The sequence below is a fragment of the Haemorhous mexicanus genome, chromosome 16, assembly GCF_027477595.1.
Source record: "Haemorhous mexicanus isolate bHaeMex1 chromosome 16, bHaeMex1.pri, whole genome shotgun sequence".
Lineage (NCBI taxonomy): Eukaryota > Metazoa > Chordata > Aves > Passeriformes > Fringillidae > Haemorhous > Haemorhous mexicanus.
The window spans coordinates 15,092,327-15,110,351 of NC_082356.1; the positions used below are offsets into that span (position 1 = coordinate 15,092,327).

The 18,025-nt window shown below is 50.9% G+C and overlaps 1 protein-coding gene across 3 annotated transcripts in view; it reads left to right on the plus strand.

The window, feature by feature from the left end:
• The window catches only part of LOC132334703 (hydrocephalus-inducing protein homolog), a 59,036-nt gene that overhangs the window by 16,178 nt on the left and 24,833 nt on the right, over nt 1-18,025 (plus strand). For all 3 annotated transcript variants that reach the window (XM_059860789.1, XM_059860790.1, XM_059860791.1), the window contains exons 10-20: nt 1,856-2,045; nt 3,162-3,261; nt 4,474-4,592; nt 5,705-5,928; nt 8,254-8,321; nt 9,694-9,922; nt 11,498-11,660; nt 12,949-13,152; nt 14,024-14,152; nt 16,541-16,718; nt 17,238-17,446. In XM_059860789.1, coding sequence (XP_059716772.1) covers nt 1,856-2,045; nt 3,162-3,261; nt 4,474-4,592; nt 5,705-5,928; nt 8,254-8,321; nt 9,694-9,922; nt 11,498-11,660; nt 12,949-13,152; nt 14,024-14,152; nt 16,541-16,718; nt 17,238-17,446 — 1,813 coding nt within the window. The remainder of the gene's footprint in view (nt 1-1,855; nt 2,046-3,161; nt 3,262-4,473; nt 4,593-5,704; nt 5,929-8,253; nt 8,322-9,693; nt 9,923-11,497; nt 11,661-12,948; nt 13,153-14,023; nt 14,153-16,540; nt 16,719-17,237; nt 17,447-18,025) is intronic.

Genomic DNA, 18,025 nt, shown 5'->3' on the forward strand with positions numbered 1-18,025 from the left:
TTATTACCTCCCCAGCAGAAACTCATTTCTATTTGCCACTGTCTCCTAGGTTTCCTCCTTCTGCCTGATCTCAAGAAGGGCAGGGCCCCTTTGACTCCTGCTGAGCTTCTCTCAGAGTTGGACAGATGTGACTCCACCAGTTTATTTCTGTTTCACTCTCCCTAATGCTCCTCAGCCTTTCCACTTCTTCCATAGATTCTGCCACGGGGCAGAGCAGATCATTCAGCTGCTCACACCACACGCAGGTGTCTTTTGAACTGTCCTCTGATATTAGCACCAGGCTCAGACCCTCCCTGCAGACAGGGGCCTGGACAGCTGCATCCTTCCTGCGGGGTTTCTCTTTGAGTTAGTACATTCCTGCTGGCAGCAGCAGCAGCAATGGCTTTTCATAATTTGTAATCCATAGCTGGGGGGAAAAAAAGGCAGAAAGAAGAAAGGAAAAAAGAAAAAAAAAAAAAGCAAGCGCCTCACAACCAGCCAAAAGACACAACCTACTACACAGGGAGGGTGGGTTGCTGATCCCTTCCTGCTCACCCTGCTTGCACCAACTGCCACGCAAAACCTAAAAAAATGTTACGCAAACTGCCGTACTGGAACTGTCATGCCCAAATTGCTGTGGCAAGCCTCTCTTTGCTGCGGGTCAGGCCACTTGCACTCCCCAGAGCCATTTTAAATCGCCTGCAAAGGATTAGGACATTGACCCTTGCCCCCCTGAATGGCTGGTGGGAAGGTCCTTTAGTGCCCTGGGCCTCTTGGTTTTCCGCTGTTCTCGATCTCCTTACACAGTGTCTGACTTCCATACAAGCTCTGTGTGTTAAAAGAAAAATCCCTTGACCTTCTCTGGCTACTTCCCTGGACTGTTTATTTCCATTTTTCCCGCTTTCCTGCCTCAGCCTGGACCCCAAGTGATCCTCTTTCCCCTCAGAAGCAACTAGGTTTCCCCAAAGTAAACTTCAACCTGGTTTTGGTTTTGTGGGGTTTCTTCCAATTACATCTGTTTTCATCCCAGTTTGTGTCCTAGACTGTCACCAGGACATTTTGTTCTTCCTTATTTTCAATCTTGGGCATGGTTGTAGCTCCAAGGCCACTGTCCTGCTGTCAGAGAAGCTTTTGAGATCTCAGAGCTGAGACGACATTTTTTATGAGAGGAGATAGTGCAGGATCCTTTCCCTCGCAGGACATTCTACTACCATGCACTGGGATGGTACCCAAAAAGCTCTGGATCATGAAAAGGTCTCTCCAGGAGTTTGCTGTCTCCTTCCTGCCCAACAAAGTCCCTTCAACTCTCAGAGCCTGTTCTTATGTAAATAAAACCTTGACTGCCACTGAAGGGGTGCGGTGCCTGAATTCATCAATTTCCTTTGGAAGTGCTCTGGGATGCTCTTGTGAAAGGCATAGTAGGGCACAAGAGGGCAGATCCAAAATGGAAGAAAGAAAGAGTGATGCTGGTAACACATAGCTGCAAGCCATCTTTGTCTCCCTTCTCAGGGAAGTCCTACTCCATGATCTTTATCTGCCTTCCCCAAGTAGCTCAATGGTAGGAAAAGCCACTTGAAATAGGTGGTTCATTCTCCCTCAGTTTTGGCAGAGGCTTTGAGCCAGTAGGTTCTCTTGAGGGCTGCTGGCTTTGGAAACCTCTCCTGAGCTTGCAAGTATGGAGTAAAACTACCTGTTGTGCCAGTGAACAGCAAGTTATTCTCTTGGCTTGGGGATCGCCATGGCTTGGGGTCAGCCCTTGCTGGGGAGCTGCTGCTTCTCCTCCCAAAGTGCTTTGCTCTCCTGCACTCACGCTTCTGTCTGCAAATATGTGGCTTATTAAATGATCTGCTGGCCTTGTCTCTCCCTGTGGCTGCAGGCAGTGTTTGCTGTGGCCGCCAAAAGAGGTGTCACAGGAAAACTTCACGGTGGAGAAAAAAATAGAGAAGGAGAAGAGATCTTGTGAAGATCACACTGCCCTCCTGAGCAGCATGGTCCAGGAGGAGATGGCAAAGGTGCAAGAAGGCCCCATGCCATTCTCTGATGACATTTTTTTCATTGAGCCTATGGTAAGTGATAGCTGAGAACATTCTCTTCCTCCTTCTCCTCCTCCTCCTCCCACCCACCCTACTCCCTACATCCACCGCTTCCCCCTCAATGCGGTCACTGGCCAGATCCTCAGCTGGCCCCATGTGCTGGGAGGGAGGACATGGAGTCTGTCGAGGTTGCAGGGCTCGCTGCTAAAAGCATTTCTGCCCTGCAGGCTCAAGGCAGGGCTGGGAGCCTGACAAAGCCCAGCTCTGCTGCCAGGGCTCGAGCTCAAGGGCACTCCATGCGTGTCCTTGCAGTGTCACAGGGAGCAGTTACTGTAGGTAGGGGCTCCCCCAACACTTGGTGTGTGGGGTTTAGCAGAGGCTGTTGGAGTACTGCCAGCTCACACACTGACCTGAAGCTTTCAATGCTTTGCTGGGAAAATGAGGCCAAATTCAGCCCAAGGTTAATCATAGAAATGCCAATCCCCTCCTGTAACCACGCCTTGCACTATTTCTGAGTGTCCCTTCCAGTGTTGTCTGTGAGCTTGAACACAAGGGGGGAAGGTTTAAATGGGCCTTTGGAATTCTCCTGCACACAGGGACAGAAAACCTTTTCCTTTTCTGTTTGTGCAAGCAAACCACCATGTCCTCCCATCAAGCAGAGCCCTGATTCTGAGTGCTGGCATTGTGAGAGATGATGAATGCATGGTGTGTGCACAGTGTAAAATCCCTTCTCATCTTGGAGTAAACCCTAGAATAATCCCAACCTCTGTTTTCTTTCAAAACAGGTTAAACTAATATTCTTATTTCCAAGGAAGGGGATCACATTCTCTTCTTGGTTACTCCTATGGCCCATCTAAGGCCGAGAGCCACCAGGGCACAGTGGCAGTTGCATCCCACTGTGGCTGCCAGCAGCATGATGTGACCAAGAGCTTGTGTGAGAGCAGTAGGAATATTGTGGAGAATGGGAGCTGATCAGCTGAGCACTGAGAGCTTCCAGTGCTGTGTTGAGCTGGGTTTGGAGTGTTTCCTTGGGCTCCTTGTGTTGTTCACTTATTATTGATGCTCTAAATAAAGCCTTACAGGACTGTGGTTGAAAACAAGAAATGAGAAGTTTGAAGAGAAATGTTTTGCTGTCTCTTTCTATTTTAGGAGGGAGAAATTGGGCCAAATTGTTCAGCTGAAATCAAGGTCACCTTCAAACCCCTAGAAGCACTGGAGTATCAAAGTGTGGCTTATTGCAACATCTCAGGTACAGTTCCTTTCCCCTGCTCCTCTCACCCATAGTGAAGCCATGGGGGAAGCCTGAGCCCACTGGGCTCCCATGGAACTGCTGGGAAGAGTCCCTGGTCAGCAGGGCACTGCTGGCACATCCCCCCTGGCCCTGCAGCTTCCAGGGAGTCTCCCAAGCAAGGTCAGGGCTCAGAATCCTGTGTCTGGGTTACTGATCCCAGAACAACCCAGGCACTGCAGGGAGAGGTTTTCATGCCATGGCTTTGCCAGAATTTCCTCAAAGGCCAAAGAGCTACAGAGCAGAACAGCTTTAGTGAACAAGCATTAAGCCCCTCCAGGCCACTGACCTCCAGGATTGGGTCCATTTGACATGGATCCATCATCAGGCGGCAGGAGCTGAGTTGGAAATGTGTTCCCTGAGGCTGGATCACCTTCCAGTGCCCAGACACCAGCAGAGCAGAGGTGGCTGAGCCCCACTGAGCCCAGGGTGTTTGTAGAAGGAGCATCCTTGGCCAGCACCTGCTTCTGTCCCTGTGTGGGAATTGATCCCTTACAGCTCTGTCTGTGGTAACAGAACACAGTGCTGAGTGTCAGGAGTTGGGGACTTTGGCAACAAAGTCCTGTGCTACTGGGCCAGGTAGTTTGGTAATTGGCAAACTCTGTATGAGCTTTGTGCTTTCACTGAATGGATTTCAAAGCTCCTCTAAGTGCATGGGAAGGAAACCACAGAATCATAGTATGTTAAGGATGGAATGGACCTTAAAGGCCTCTGGGCAGGGACACCTCCCCCTAGACCAGGTAGCTCCAAGCCCCATCCAGCCTGACGTTGAACAGTTTCAGGGCTGGAACCTCCACAATGCTCCTGGGGAACCTGCTCCAGTGTCCCACCACCCTCACAGTAAAAAAATTTCCTCCTAAATCTAACCTAAATTTCCTTTCTTTCAATTTATACCCATTACACCTTGGTCTGTCACTACAGGACATCAGAGATGTTTTAAACTCGGCAAACTGGAGGCTGAAATTGGAAACCAGCCCAAGGAATGGGCTGGTTTAGAAATTGCAAGTCAGCCCCACGGGATATCTCCTGAGGGAAGAAAAGGGTCCATATCTTCTCCTGCAGCATAAGGAGCTGGCTGCATCCAGCTCAGAGTCAGGGACTAGCACTGAGGCAGCCTGGAAAATACAGTGTAACAGAGAGAATAATTGTATTGAAATGGACATCTCTCCCCAGGCCGTGAGATCAGGCTGCCCCTGCAGCTCAGAGGAGAAGGCCAAGGACCCTTGGTTGAGCTCAGCTCTCATACACTGAACCTTGGGAACATTTTTGTCGACACCCCCCACGTCTATGAGGTGAGCCGCAGGGCTTGGGATTGATCCTGATGGCTCCTGAGGCAGCAGCAAGCCTGGTGGACCTGGCAGTTGTGAGCAGGGAATATTTGATGTACTGGTCAAATCTGGGGGAATCTGAAAGGTGTGTCTGTTGTTCATGAAGCCCAGTCCCATCTTTGGGGATCATCTGGGAGGCTTCCTGCAAAACAGCCTCTTGGCACATGAAACCAACACTGGGTCAAAAAGGGATGTTCAGAGGCTTTTGTGGCAGTGCCAGACACAAGGCACCTTTGGACTGGGCTCTTCAGAAGCAGCTGGAACAAACTGGCTGTGTTTGAGCTTCAGTCAACTGCAAACAGTTTCCAGTCAAGAGTCTCCTGCTTACTCCGGGAAGTCACAGGAAAGCCATCCACCCTCCTGGCTCAGTGCTGGCCCTTGAAAGGGCTTGGGAGTTCTCTCCCTTGCTGACCAGTCCTTCACCACACTTCAGCCTTGGTGCATCTCTGGCTCTAGAAAGACAAAAGTGTTCCTGGGAATAATGCAAAGAAAGGACTTTTTCTACCTATTTGCCTCCTCCCCAGGAGTGCCAAGTCTGAAAGAGGTAGAAAATGAGGCACTACATACACTTTCAAAAGCTTGGCTGTGGAAGGGAAAGACATGCTGAGTTTTCTTACCAAAAGATGGTGCTGTCTGTACATTTTGATGCTGATGCCTCATAATCAATGTATTGTTTTCATGATACGGGAAAAGGTGAATGAGCAGATGGTGCTGTTGGAGCTGTGCTAACTGGGGCAGCAGCAGCTCTGTGGTGATTCAGTATGCAGCTGCAATCAGCCCCCGTTGCTCTCAGGGCCAGGTCTCAATGAGCTTGGTGATGCTGACCAGAAGTACACTGCTCTGTATCCATGGGATAACCCCAGGGTTATGGACTCCGGTTATGTGGAGTTACCACTGCTTTGCATGAAAACTCAAAGCCAGAACTTGTCCTGTTGTATTTTTTTTTTTTGACTTATGCCATTCAGCAGCACAAAGCATCTTCTGTTTTTTCTGGGTGTTAATTGCATCATTGGACAATAACTCATAAGAAGGTAAGAGTCCACATGTATTTCCATTTTGCTTTCTTGCTGCCACAGGTGAAACTGATTAACCAAGGAGCTATTGATGCTCCCTTCACCTATATCCCTTCAACCACAAACGTGGGCTCCTGCTTCCAGTTTGCACCCAAGAAGGGCATCATTGCACCAGGTGGGATCCAGACTATTCTAATCTCCTTCAGTGCCACCATACTGGGGAGGTTTGAGGAAGAATTCCAGTTCAGTGTGGCTGGATCTCCTATGTCTGCAATCCTGACTATCACGTAAGGACCCTGGGAGCTTACTGGGCACATCTGTAACTGTCTCTGGGACATCTCCCACCTACCTCCTTTTGGGGTCGAGCAGAGAAAAAAGGTGTTTCCTGAGGTCTTAATCTCTGCTTTGATCCTGGAATTGCCTTAGTGTGAGGATGCCTGCTGTTCTGTGTGGTACCCAGGAGCTGGAATGACTCCTCCCTGCAGGGATCTCCCTCTGCCTTGGGCCATGGAAGGCAGTGGGATGGATCAGCTTTGAGCAGCAGCTGCTCTGGGATGTCCCACCTGAACCCCCAGCAAGGCCCCCAGGGCTTTGGAGATGGGAAATTTTGCACCAGCAGAATTAAAACTTCCGTTAATAATCCATCCCAGATGGGCAGCAGCAGCCTCAGCTCACCTCTCACAGCCATGCTGGGGGGGACAAGCTGTGCTCCCAACTCCTGTGCACAGAGTGCTCTGGTGCCTCCTTTGCACAGCCAGCAAAGGGCTGATGTGGGAGTCAGGAAACTGTGCAGCAGGAACTGTCCCAAGGACTTGGGCGTCATCCCACGGGCTGGTGCCATTGCAAGAGATAATCCTGGCCCAGCAAAAGGGAGAAGAGGTGATAATAGGGGAGGCAGAGCTTAGTCCTCAGGACCACAGCAGCGTTGGGCTTGGCCCTGCTAGCCTGAGCCATGTGCTCCTAGGATAATGTAGTGTAAGCAGGAGAGCTGATGGTGGCTGTTCTGCAGCTTTGGAGCTAGGCTGCTGCTGTTGGGAGGCACTGGGTCAAGGCAGTAAAGAAATGAAAGCAAACTGCAGTCAATTATACCAATGAGGTAAGGGGATGGATAAAAAAGAAGGAGAAAGTTATTACTTAGCAAGAGAAAAGTGGTGAGTAGGTGTGCCCATAGCAGAGAAACAATTATGCTGGCTTTGTGTTTGGAGGAAAAGTGCTGCTTTTTTATTTTGGAAATCAAGAGGGAACCTTTCACTATCAAGTAATTGATTCTCCTCTGTCTCTCCCCCAAACTGGTCATGGGATGTTTCTGCATAAGCAGCTTTCTCCTTGGGCAAGGGCAGGTGTCTCATGTTGAGATGTGCAGAGCAGAGCCAGGGGCAGTCCTGTGAATACAACAGAGGGCACAGTTCACTGGTCCTTGATTTTTAACCAGAAGGCATAGTGGGCATTCATTGGCATCAACCATGAAATAAACTCGTGAGTGTTGTGCAGCTTCAAGTGCTGATTTCAGTGGATGTTGGTGACTTTTGGAGTCTGTCTGCTGAGTTCGAGGACAGGCAAGGTGGTGTGGAAGATTCAGGACACCCTTGTTTGGTTGTTGAAGCTATAGGTCTTGGCTGTGCCAGCTGGTGCACAGCTGGTCCTTTCCTCTAGGATTCATTTGTCCACTGTGTAGAGCTGCTGCTGCTCTTTTCGGAGGATGTTTGGGGCTTCCCTGGCTTCATGTTTCAAAACTCTGTCTGTAATGCTTGTGTGGCTCAAAATCTCCTGAGGAAGTTTCTCCATGGGTACACCAGTTACAGCTCAGAAGTAGCAAAGCAGGGAACCTGTGGCTGGAAAGGCTGGTGTCATGGTCTTACATGAGAGACATTTAAGGAAGTAATACAAAGCTTCCAACCACTGAAAAAGTAGACATGCCTCTGTGAAAAACACATGTTAAAAGACAAAAAAACCCCAAGAGCGACGTAACACAGGGCCGGCCAGCCCTGCCACAGGGTTGAGCCCCCTTCCCCCGGGCCACCTGCTGGCTCTCAACATCAGCTACCAAACAAAGAGAGGAGGGTACCACAGAGCTAGACAGAATCAGCCTTACTAACATCTGACTACTTACTACATCCCTTCCCAGCCCAGAAACCAGCCAAGCTTGCTAGGCCCTGCGAGCAATCCTGGGTCAGTACAGAGATTTTACTACTGTAAAAGTTACCCACAACCATCGAGGAGGGGGAAAGAGAAACTGCATGCCCCCCCCCCCCCCCCCCCCGACATGCTACTACTATTTTGTGGGGACACCTTTCTGTCCATCACATTACGGATGGGGAAACTGAGGCACAGAGCCATGTCTGGGTGTGTGTTAAGTGTCCTTCATGGGACCACCAGCAACTCGGGCTTTTCCTGCCTGCCCTGTGCCCAAAGCCCCATCAGTGGCTGTTGTCTGCTTGGCCACTTGGCGTTAGCTGCCTCTGTCCACATGGCCACTGTGCTGAGTACATGGTGCTGTGTTGATTTGAAACCCAGGGTGCCCTGAGCCCAGGCTTTACGCCCCCGAGCCATGACAGCCGGACTTTTGCAATTCCTTTAACCGAGCCATTTCCTCCTCTGTCCTTGCCAACCAGGGGCAGTGTCACTGGACAGACTTCACACTTCAAGGTGGATAAGCTCAACTTTGGTGACATCTCTTTTGGTGAGTGTTCCCTGGGCTTGGACGCAGCATGAGGGATCTGTGCATTCCAAAATGGAGCACTTGAACATAAAAGCATCTGTCACCCATGGTCTGGCACAGCAGCCTCTTCAGGGTGTGAACTCCAGGGCTGCTGGGTGCCTCAGGTGACCCAATTTTGTCATTTTGAGATAAAATAGAATCAAGGAATAGGAAGTCAGTATTTTCTGGTGACTCTGTCCTGGTTTAAAAGAAGGTGGGAATCCCACCTGCCAAGGAAGGTGGGAATCTTCCTGGAATGGAAAGATGACCCACTCCCTCCAAATCATTATACCTTTGAAATTACAGGGCTTCCAGGCAAAAAAAAATATGGGGAAAGGAATAACAGTCTTTATTAGACTATATCAGGACAGCACAGACAACAGCACAGTAACAGACGTTTCCAACCTGCCAAGTAGTGTTTTTCCCTTTTGGTGTAGTTATGATCACAGGCAGGAGGAGCTGTGGGCTCTGGCAGGGCAGTGATCCCCTTCCATTTGGCACATGCAGAGAAGGCAGGCAGGCAAATTCAATCTCAGCAATGTGCTGGAGCCAGGGCAGTCCTAGGGCCAAGCACACAACCTCCCGCAGCAGCACCAGCCAACCTTCGATCCCCGAGCGGGAGGAAGGGAAGCTCCACTTCCTGACAAACCTCATGTCCGACTTCACAATTGCCCACGGCATCACACCACAGCTCCCAAAAAACCCAGGAGGGAAAAGCCCACCCCCAGGGCTGAAGCCCCCCAAAACACCTCTCCCCCTTCCCAGACCAAGGGGAACATTCACTCCGAAGCCTAAACCCATAACAATGAAGTTCATGAACTTTTTTAAGAAAATGAATTGCCTTTCCTGAGCTGCTTCTTCCCCACTCTGCATCACCACTGAGGCACTTATCAAGTTGCCTTTTGAATAAATGAAACAAGAAAGGCAGAAGCAATCACAGTGGCCAGCATGGGTTTGAACTCATGTTTATATATCCTGAAAACGGGACTGTTGGCAGACTTAACAGAGAATTTTACAGCTTGAATTTTCAGAGTAAATGCTCAGTCTGGGTACACACTCATCACTAAGAAATAACTGATGCTGGTTTGGGGCACGTGAGGGAGCTCCTCCCCATCAGAGAGAGAGAAGCTTGCAGTGTTCAGCAAGGATAAGAGTGGGAATTTTCAAGGCTGCAGTCTGGAATCAGTGTCAAAGGGAACTCAATGTTGATTAATTCCTCATGCAGCTGCTTGCTGAGCTCTAGTTCAGATAATAAAGAGCTAAACTCCAATCACACTTTCATTCTACAAGGATATTCACACCAGGGGTCATGACATAATTGGTGCATAAATGGACATTTGTGTCCTTTTCCTAGGCTCTCCCTGCACCAAGGCCCTTTGCCTCCCTAACATCTCCCCGGTGTCCCATATCACTCGCTGGGAACAAGCTCACTTCCCAAGTCTCCAAATCAAGCCCGGCACCCTGGAGTTTGGCTGCATTGTGGGTGGCACTGAAGTACATTCTCTGGACATGACCAACTGCAGCTCACTTCCTGTCCTGTACCACTGGTCAATCTGTTTGGACAGCCAGGGGAACACGTTGAGGTATGTGCACCTTTGCCTTCTCCTTGAAGCTGTTCTTCCTGGTGTCCTGTTTGTACTTGGCAAAGAACAAAGCTGTTTGCCTAGGATCCAGCAGACTACTTCTGGCTATTCCTTATTCAAATAACACTGACCAGCTGTAATCAGGCTGGATGCTCAGGGAATAGTTTTTCCACCAGTTTGGTGCTGCATAGCCGCCGTAGTGGTTTCCCCTGGGAAGGAAAGCTGGGGTAAAAGTTGCTTTTTCAGACTTTTGTGGCCTGAGGCAATGTCCACCTTGATGACGGGCTCCTAGTCCCAGCTCCCACAGTGCCGCTGGAGGCCCTTTTGGCCCTTCTGCTTTGGGATGGGTCCTCTCTGCAGGAGCTGCTCTCTGCTCCTTGCCTCCCTCCCTGGCATTGTGCTGGAGGATGTCCAGAAAGTCCCAAACCCAGAGGAAGAGCTACCTAGTGCTTGGGCTAATGCTGAACATCTTGTTACCTTCCTTTTCCTTCTTTTCTGAAACAACTCTTTACTGCCAGGATGATTTCTTTCCCAGGGGTCAGCTTTCAGTGGACACCTTGGATTCTTCACTCTTTTTTTTTTTTTTGTGACACTTGTAACTCATTTTAACTTTTCCCCTGCAACATGTCCCTTATGGGTTCTGTACTGTTTGACAGCAGGACTTGTTCATCACATCATCTCTTATCCCTGCCTCCCTGAGAGTTTGTACTTTAGAGTGAAAAATGGCATTGTCTGGGCACCATGGTCCTTTGAGGGAAGTTGCCTCAAACCGTTCATTAAAACTAAAGACAGTGGGATAGATGATTAGGGATCTCTTGGGGGGTTATGATGAGACTGCCCCTCATCCAGAAATGAAACCCAGCCTTAGGTCACAAGCTACAAAGCTAGAGACAGTGATTCTTTGGGGAGCAGGTCATTGCAGGCCCTGAATGCCTGTCTGGGAATGGAACATCCAGGTCATGTTTGACTGTGTGGGGAGCACTTGCAGCTCAGCAGGGTGACAGGCAGGCACAGCTCAACTGTGTTCCTCATGTGGCATTAGAAACACAAGCAGAGTTACCCTGAGCACCTGCTTCAATTTAAAATGGGGAATGTCACCTGAGTCACCTGGGAGTGTTGGAAAATGTCAAGCAACGCCACCAACACTGTCAGAGAAACATTCCTGATAAATACCTGGTAGAGCTGCAGAGTTTCTGGCACTGGGCACTGTGGGGGGCTGTGCTGGCTCGTCACTGATCAGGTCCACCTCTTGCTGCCTCAAATCTCACCTTTTTTCTTGCCTTCTCTGTCTTTCCCTCTCCCACCGTGCTTTTTGCATCCCCACAAGGTGACAATGCCTGTCCTCTGTAGTTCCTCAGTGCAAGCAGTTGCAGCTGCTGCAGCACCTCAGTGTCATCCCTCGGCTCCCTTTAGAACAGAGCTGCTCCAGCCTGGATTGGGAAGGGCTGGATCAAACCATTTCTCAGTTCAACGTGCCAGCACCCACCCAGGGGCTGCATCCTGACCAGGAGCTGCTGGTGCAGGTGTCCCTCCCTCCCACTGCAGGTCCCTGTTCAGAGTTACGTTATTTTCCAGATACAAGCCTTACCCACCTAAATTCAAACCCCAACCACCAAAGGAGAAGAGAACCAGTTTAGATTGCTCAGCATCTCGATGGAGACACATAAAGATTGCAAAGGAGGAGGCAGCCACAGCCCTGAAAAAAGAGTGTGATTTTGCCCAATCTTCAAGAACAGAGGTAGATTTTCTTGTACTCCTACTGGTTGTGTTGCCCCTCCAGCTTGCCACCACCAAGTCATGTTTGTGCTGACCTCCCTTTTTGCTGTCCTGCTGTCCTGTGCCTTGACAGTGGGTTAGGGAGCAGGGCCCATGGTTGGGTATGGGGTCTGTGGGAGGGAGAAACAGGAGAGTTTTCCTTGGAGAAGCCTGCTCAGATCCTACAGACCGATGTTGTGTGGGATATTTTTGCCTTGTTTCCTTCCCAATGTAAGATGAGGCTTTTATCTGCATCATGATGGTAAGAACTCCAGCTTCTTTCCCAGAGCAAGCTGTGATGAGTCCTGATCTCCATGTACGCTCTTCCCAGCCCAGCCAGACTCCCTGTGTGCAGGTCTCTGCTTTCACCCAAGAGCTGGTATTGCACTGGTGGCCCTGAAGCTGTCTTAAAAAATGAGACTTTGCAAAGTGGCTGTCTCTTCCTCCTAGCATAGAAATGGCTTGTTTTCAGGTGCCGCCACAAACTCCTGAGCACCCTCAGCTCCCACTAGGGTTGGCAGGAATCATGTCCTCTCTGGATGTACTGCTCACTCCCCTTGAAGCGGAGATGATAAGAGGGAATCTGTCTCACTTGCCCATTGTCAGTGTGGCCAGCAGGGCTGGAGCTCCCAGTGCCACTGGGGGCCCTCAGCATTGGCCACAGAGGGGTCTCCCATCCCTCCGGGCCCATCACAAAGTGCTGCTGAAGCAGCTTCTTGTTGGAAAGGCTGAGCAGGACATGTTGTAGGGCTGCCCAAGGACGCTGTGCAACACCTATGGAGGGCACTGCTCCCCCGGAACTCCTCAGGTGGTCCATAGGACATTTTTGCAGGAGCTTTTGCTATAGCACCTTGAGAAAGCAGGCCATAAATCAGAGAGCGAGGGGAAAAGCCTCAGGAGTCAGATGAGCTGGGCTGGAGTTCTTCCCTGAGCTCCAAGAGCTCTCACTCTGAGTCTCCTCCTTTTCTAAAAGAAGTAAGGAATGGAATGCTTTTTAAGGGTGAGTTGTGCATCAGAGAGAATTTCTACTGCCAGGAGACATCCCAGTTCACTTTAATGTAGTGTATTCATGCATTGATCCATGAGTATGGGAGAAGATTTTCCCCATGGTCCCTGCCCTGGTCAGTGGCATGGATGCAGGATGAGATTAGGATGATTTTGGCTGTGTTTGGGGAATAGACCCCTCTGGCTACCGCTGCACTTTGCTCCCAGATGCTCTTCTGCATCCATTTCCATGCTCAACACCTCAGTCTCTCCTGTCCTCCATCAAGGCTTTCAGTATCGTGCCACAGTCGGGTGTGCTGCTGCCAGGAGAGAGACAGAAGGTGTCCTTCACCTATTCTGGGCACCTCGACGTCTTTGCCGGTGCAAAGGCGCTGTGCCGCGTGGAGGGAGGCCCCACCTACGAGGTGAAGCTGATTGCCTCCCGTGTCAGCTACTCCCTGAGCCTCCGGGAGATCAACTGTGGCTCTCAGGTACCAAACATGGCCCCTGCCACTGCTCCTTAGAACCACAGCCAGCGGGTTCCTGCCCACCTCGGTCCAGGGCTCCCTCCCCTTCCCAGCCCCTTTGGTGGCTCTGGGGCTTGGAAGTACAACCTTTGAGGGACACATCCGGCATCCAAGCTGGTTTAAAATGGTCATCTCCAAAAATGTTGGGAATGCCTCTTTTTCAGGGTACCTAATGCTGCCTCCTGGGCCAGGCAGGGTCCCAGTGGGGATGCTCTGAGGGGGATGTCTCTGAGACATCCCTCTGCTGATCCACTCCTAAAGCCTGACCTCCAAGGAGATGCTGTTGTCTAAAGCTCTTGCTTAATCCACAGATAATCAAGGAAAGAAGTTGGGCTTCCAGTCACTGTAGTTGGAGAGACTGTCCCAGAATAATCCCCACTTCACTCTTTTTCAGTTGAAAGCCCACAGATATTTCCAGTTGCTGGCCCTGTCTGTGTTGCCCTGTGTGACTCCCTTGTTGCATGCATGTTGCTTGCAAATACTTTTTTCCAGGAGAAAAGGCAGGCAGGTGCCTTTTCTCCTGTAATGCCTCAGTGCTGTCTCTGTTTCTCCTGGCTGTTGGTGACCCCTCAGAGTGCAGAGGGCCTGTGTGCCCTGTGTCCCCATTTATTACTGGCCCTCATATGGTTGTTACCACACCTCTGTGTGCTGCCAGAGCTCCCTGGTGCTGTGCAGGTGCCCTGTGCCTGGGGGTTCCCCAGGTTCCCAAGTGCCCCTATCTCCTCCCTGGTCCCTGCTCCCATGATGTGTCTGCTTTCAAGCCCAGGAGAGAGGAAGGAGAGTCCCAGCAGCAGGCCTGGGTCTGTAACTTCCCACTCCTGTGTCTTCTCTCCAGATGTTTAATGAAGTTGGTCACAGCAAGGTCACCCTGGCGAACACTGGCAGGAGTGAATTCAACTGGGTGCTAAACCCTAGCACTGCAGACAAGCATCTGCCTGGTGTGTTTCTGGTCAAGCCTACCACTGTAAGTAGCACAAGTGATTGACCCCCAGCCCTCTGTCAGGTGGCCGAGGAGAGTGTTAAAGGGGAAAAAAGGTGTGGGGGGGTGTTAAAGGGGGAAAAAAGTCAGAAAGGAAAACCCAAACCCAGCCATGAGAGAGAGAGGGCTGTAAGCAATTTCTGCTGGGGGCAGAGAAGGTCAAACAAGTGCCCTCCTGATAGATTCCCCCACGGCTTTGGCTGGTGTGTGGCTCTTCTGTTATAGGGCAGACACCGGCAGGCGGCACAGGTCTGTCCTGCTGTAAGGGGAGTAGAGGAGAATTCTTTTTGATAGATTTCTCGAACGAAAATAAGGCACAAACGCAGCAAATATTATATCTGAAATTTGTTTATCGATAAAGAGGGGGCATGGTCCCGACCAGAAGGGGATAGAAAAGAGAGCAGAGAGAGAAAATGAGAAACGGACAGAGCAACAGAGGACAGGGACAGAGCGTTACCGTAGAGTGCTGGGGCGCTCTGTCGGGTCCTGCTCCGCAGATGGAGCAAGTGCGCTGCCAGCCGCACCAGCGTGCGTGCCCGCCGCGGCGGGCGAGGCTCGATCTGCCGGCGGCATGGCCGGCTGTCCCGCGGGCTGCGGCCGCGCCGGGCTCCATCCGCGGGCTGTGGCCACCGGGCTTTGCTGCCGCAGCTTGTCACGGTCGAGGCGCGGCGGCTGCTCCCTCAGGGAAACAGCGGAGCATTAGGTTGCGGCGGTGAGCGGGGAAGCGGCGACAGCAGCGTAGACAGACAGGGAAGAAGTGGCTCTGCAGGGAGCCGGACCCTCCAGGTGCTCCCAGCCCAACAAAAAACCCAAAAATGGCGGGGGAAAAACTGGCAGTGTTAACTACTTTTATATGCTAAGATTCCTCTCATAACTCAGCCGTTTTAGGAAGACACTTGCTCAGACGGGCAAAATTTTCCCGGGCTTCGGGGTCTGCCCACCTCCAAGGGGGTGGTCGCTTGCAGCCCCCCAGACACGGAGCCTGCCTGCATTTTCTCCTAGCGATCTCCTTTACACGTGGGATGTGTTAAGGCTCCCAGCATGTGTACAGCCCCTATAGTAATTTTTCACCCCATGTCAGAAAATGAATTTATAACATATGTTGAGGCATAACTAAAAATCTAATTGGTTCCTCACAGTCACTTTGGGGACCCCGATGGCTGAGATCTCAGGCTGTGCTGGCACTGGAGCGTTTCTGAGGGTCACCTTACCCAGGCTGTGTGATCATACAGGACATTGTCCGTGGCTCTGCCTCCCCACTGCCATTGCCAGGCACCACTTACATGTTCCTTAGGTAGGCTTGCTGGTCCCTGCCTCCTCCAGCTTTGTTGCTGTGCAGTGGCTTTGTGGGGCAGTAAGGGCGCCAGGGAGCAATGGGACTGGAAGAGCAAGGAGAAAAATTAGCAGCATTCCACCGCTGTCCAAGCTTCTCAGTCCTGCCTGTATATCTTTGAGCCGAAGCAGCACTCCTGCCTTTGCCCCTCCTTGCGGTGGGAAGAGGAAGCCGATTGGCTTTCCCATTTCTTCATGCCTGTCTCCTATAAGGGATGAAAGGAGCTGCTGGCCCTGCTCAGTGTGGAGACTTCCCTTCCACAGCGGCAGCAGAAGAGCCTTTTTTTGTCGAGGCGGACTCGTGCTGGCTGAGGGCAAACCGCATCAGCAGCAGAGCTGTGCTCACATTGGGCTGTGCTGGGGCTGCAGCCTTATGAGCCCTGGGGAGGACACACTGCACCCCGGGGTCAGAGGCTCGACCTTTTGGGCACAAAGAAGGCCGAAGGTGTGAGAAGCGAAGCCCACTCCTCAGTTAAAATTTAATAAGAGACAATTGGGAAAAAAGTCAGTAAAGCAGAAATAACAGCACTGAGCTCTTAGCTGCAGCCAGAGGGACACCAGTCAATACAGCAGCACCCCTTATATACCCTGGGTATTGCATCAGCCTAATACATATTTACAAGTAGTTATACATATTCAAACATTTTAATGTAATTTCTCCTCTCTCCCACCCTTTTGGAGCATGTGCAGTTGTCCTAGTGGTGGTCATTTGTTGCTTTTCAACATATTCAACAGATTTCCATTCCTTCACTGGTTAAATGTTAATATTACAACTCTTCACCAACATGCTATCACAACACAACATTCACATTAAAAGACCTCTAAAGTTTAGCAAAACTTCTTTTACAAAAGTCAACATTATAAAACAAATAGTACTTACTCTAACAGTTGTGAAAGCCAACACTAATATATTTATCATGAAGATGATGTGGTCTGATGGTTTCTTCTAGATGAGAACCTGTCTCCTCAGCCTGTCTATTCCCTGAACCATCCCCATCAAACACTCTGATGCATTCCCTCCATCTTTTCCTGTCCCTGCAGGGCTCCATTGCACCTGGCAAGAAGCAAGTGCTGAAATTCTCTTACCTGCCGACATTACCAGGAGCTTTCAGCAGGACTTACCAGCTTCAAGTGGGTGACCTGGAACCAGAAAATATCTTCCTGAAAGGAGAAGCATCTTGTCCCATGATCAGTGTGAACCTGCCCTGGAACATCAGAGGTGGGCACTGCCTGTCTGCCCCCAAGAAGGGCCCCTCAGGTTTTGTTCCCTAACCATATGCCTATAGGGCACCTCATGCTCACCTCCACCAAGCCTGGAGGGTTGCAGGACTCCCAGACCAACTCAAGCCCCCTGGTTGCTTCATGAGTCTTGAGCAGAGGATCCCATGTGGGCTTTGTCCCAGGAACCACCCTGCAGAGCTTGCCAGCACATCTGGCAGGGTCCTGAAGGATGATGGCTAGAGTGAAAGGCGTGGGAAAGCTGTAAGAGAGGCTGGCAGGGCTTCTGGCATGGGATGAGATGCTCCCTGACATTGCAGGAGATGAGATGCTCCACTGTGGGGAGGGAGATGGGTGGGAGCAAACACGAGGATTCAGAGAGGAGCAGCAGCATCCACTTTCTGTAGGTGGTTTGAGGGATTTCTTTCTGGAAGAAACCAACATTGGGAAGTGGGGACTTTCAGCTTAAATGGGACTGGCACTTTGCACACTTCTCTTTGTGGATGTTCTCTTCCATCAGAAAATGAAAAAGATGAGAAGCCACTGAAACAGCCCGTAAAACACCTACAACAGTACAGTCAGAGGAATAAATCAGAAGTTGCTCAGAAGAAGACTCAGAGCCTGACAACTGAGACCTTGAAGTCTCAGACCCTGAAAACTCAGGCCTTGGAGACTTGGAATCCGAAGCCTCAGGACCAGCAGCCCCGCTTGCTTGGCTCTGGCATTGCAGTAAGGACAAGTGTAGCCCCGTTTGGCACATGCCACCTTCTCCATGTCACTTGAGCCCCTTGCAGCCCACAGCAGCTTCCTGGTGCCCTGGTGGCACCTGGGACCTTTCTGTCCACTTACAGCCATGCATCACCTCAGCATTTCCCGTAGGGCTGCCACTCTGATCATAGTCTCTTCTGGGGCTGCATCAGCTTCCTGGCTACCCCAGGGACAGATCCTGGAGGCCATGCTCAAGGGATGGAGTTGATGGTGCTTTGAAGGTGATGCAGGTTATTGCTGGGGAGTTTGTTGGCCCCAGTCCAAGCCCTGCCAGGTTTACAGACCTTAACAGCACCTGCCTGATTGTGCCCTGGGGCTGTGCTGGTGCTGCTCATCTCCAAAAGGCAGCAGTTTGGTCCTGGTTCCTTTTCAAGACAGTTTTTGTCCAAGCTGCCTTGGTACTGGCTGGGGGCAGGCAAGTATATGGAGCTCTGGAAGGTTCCTGACTTGTCTGTCTACCTGGCCAGATCAGCTTTGCTAACGGTGTCTGGGCAGGCAAAGATGCTGGAGTTACTTCCCTGGAGATGAGGTCCTGGCTAA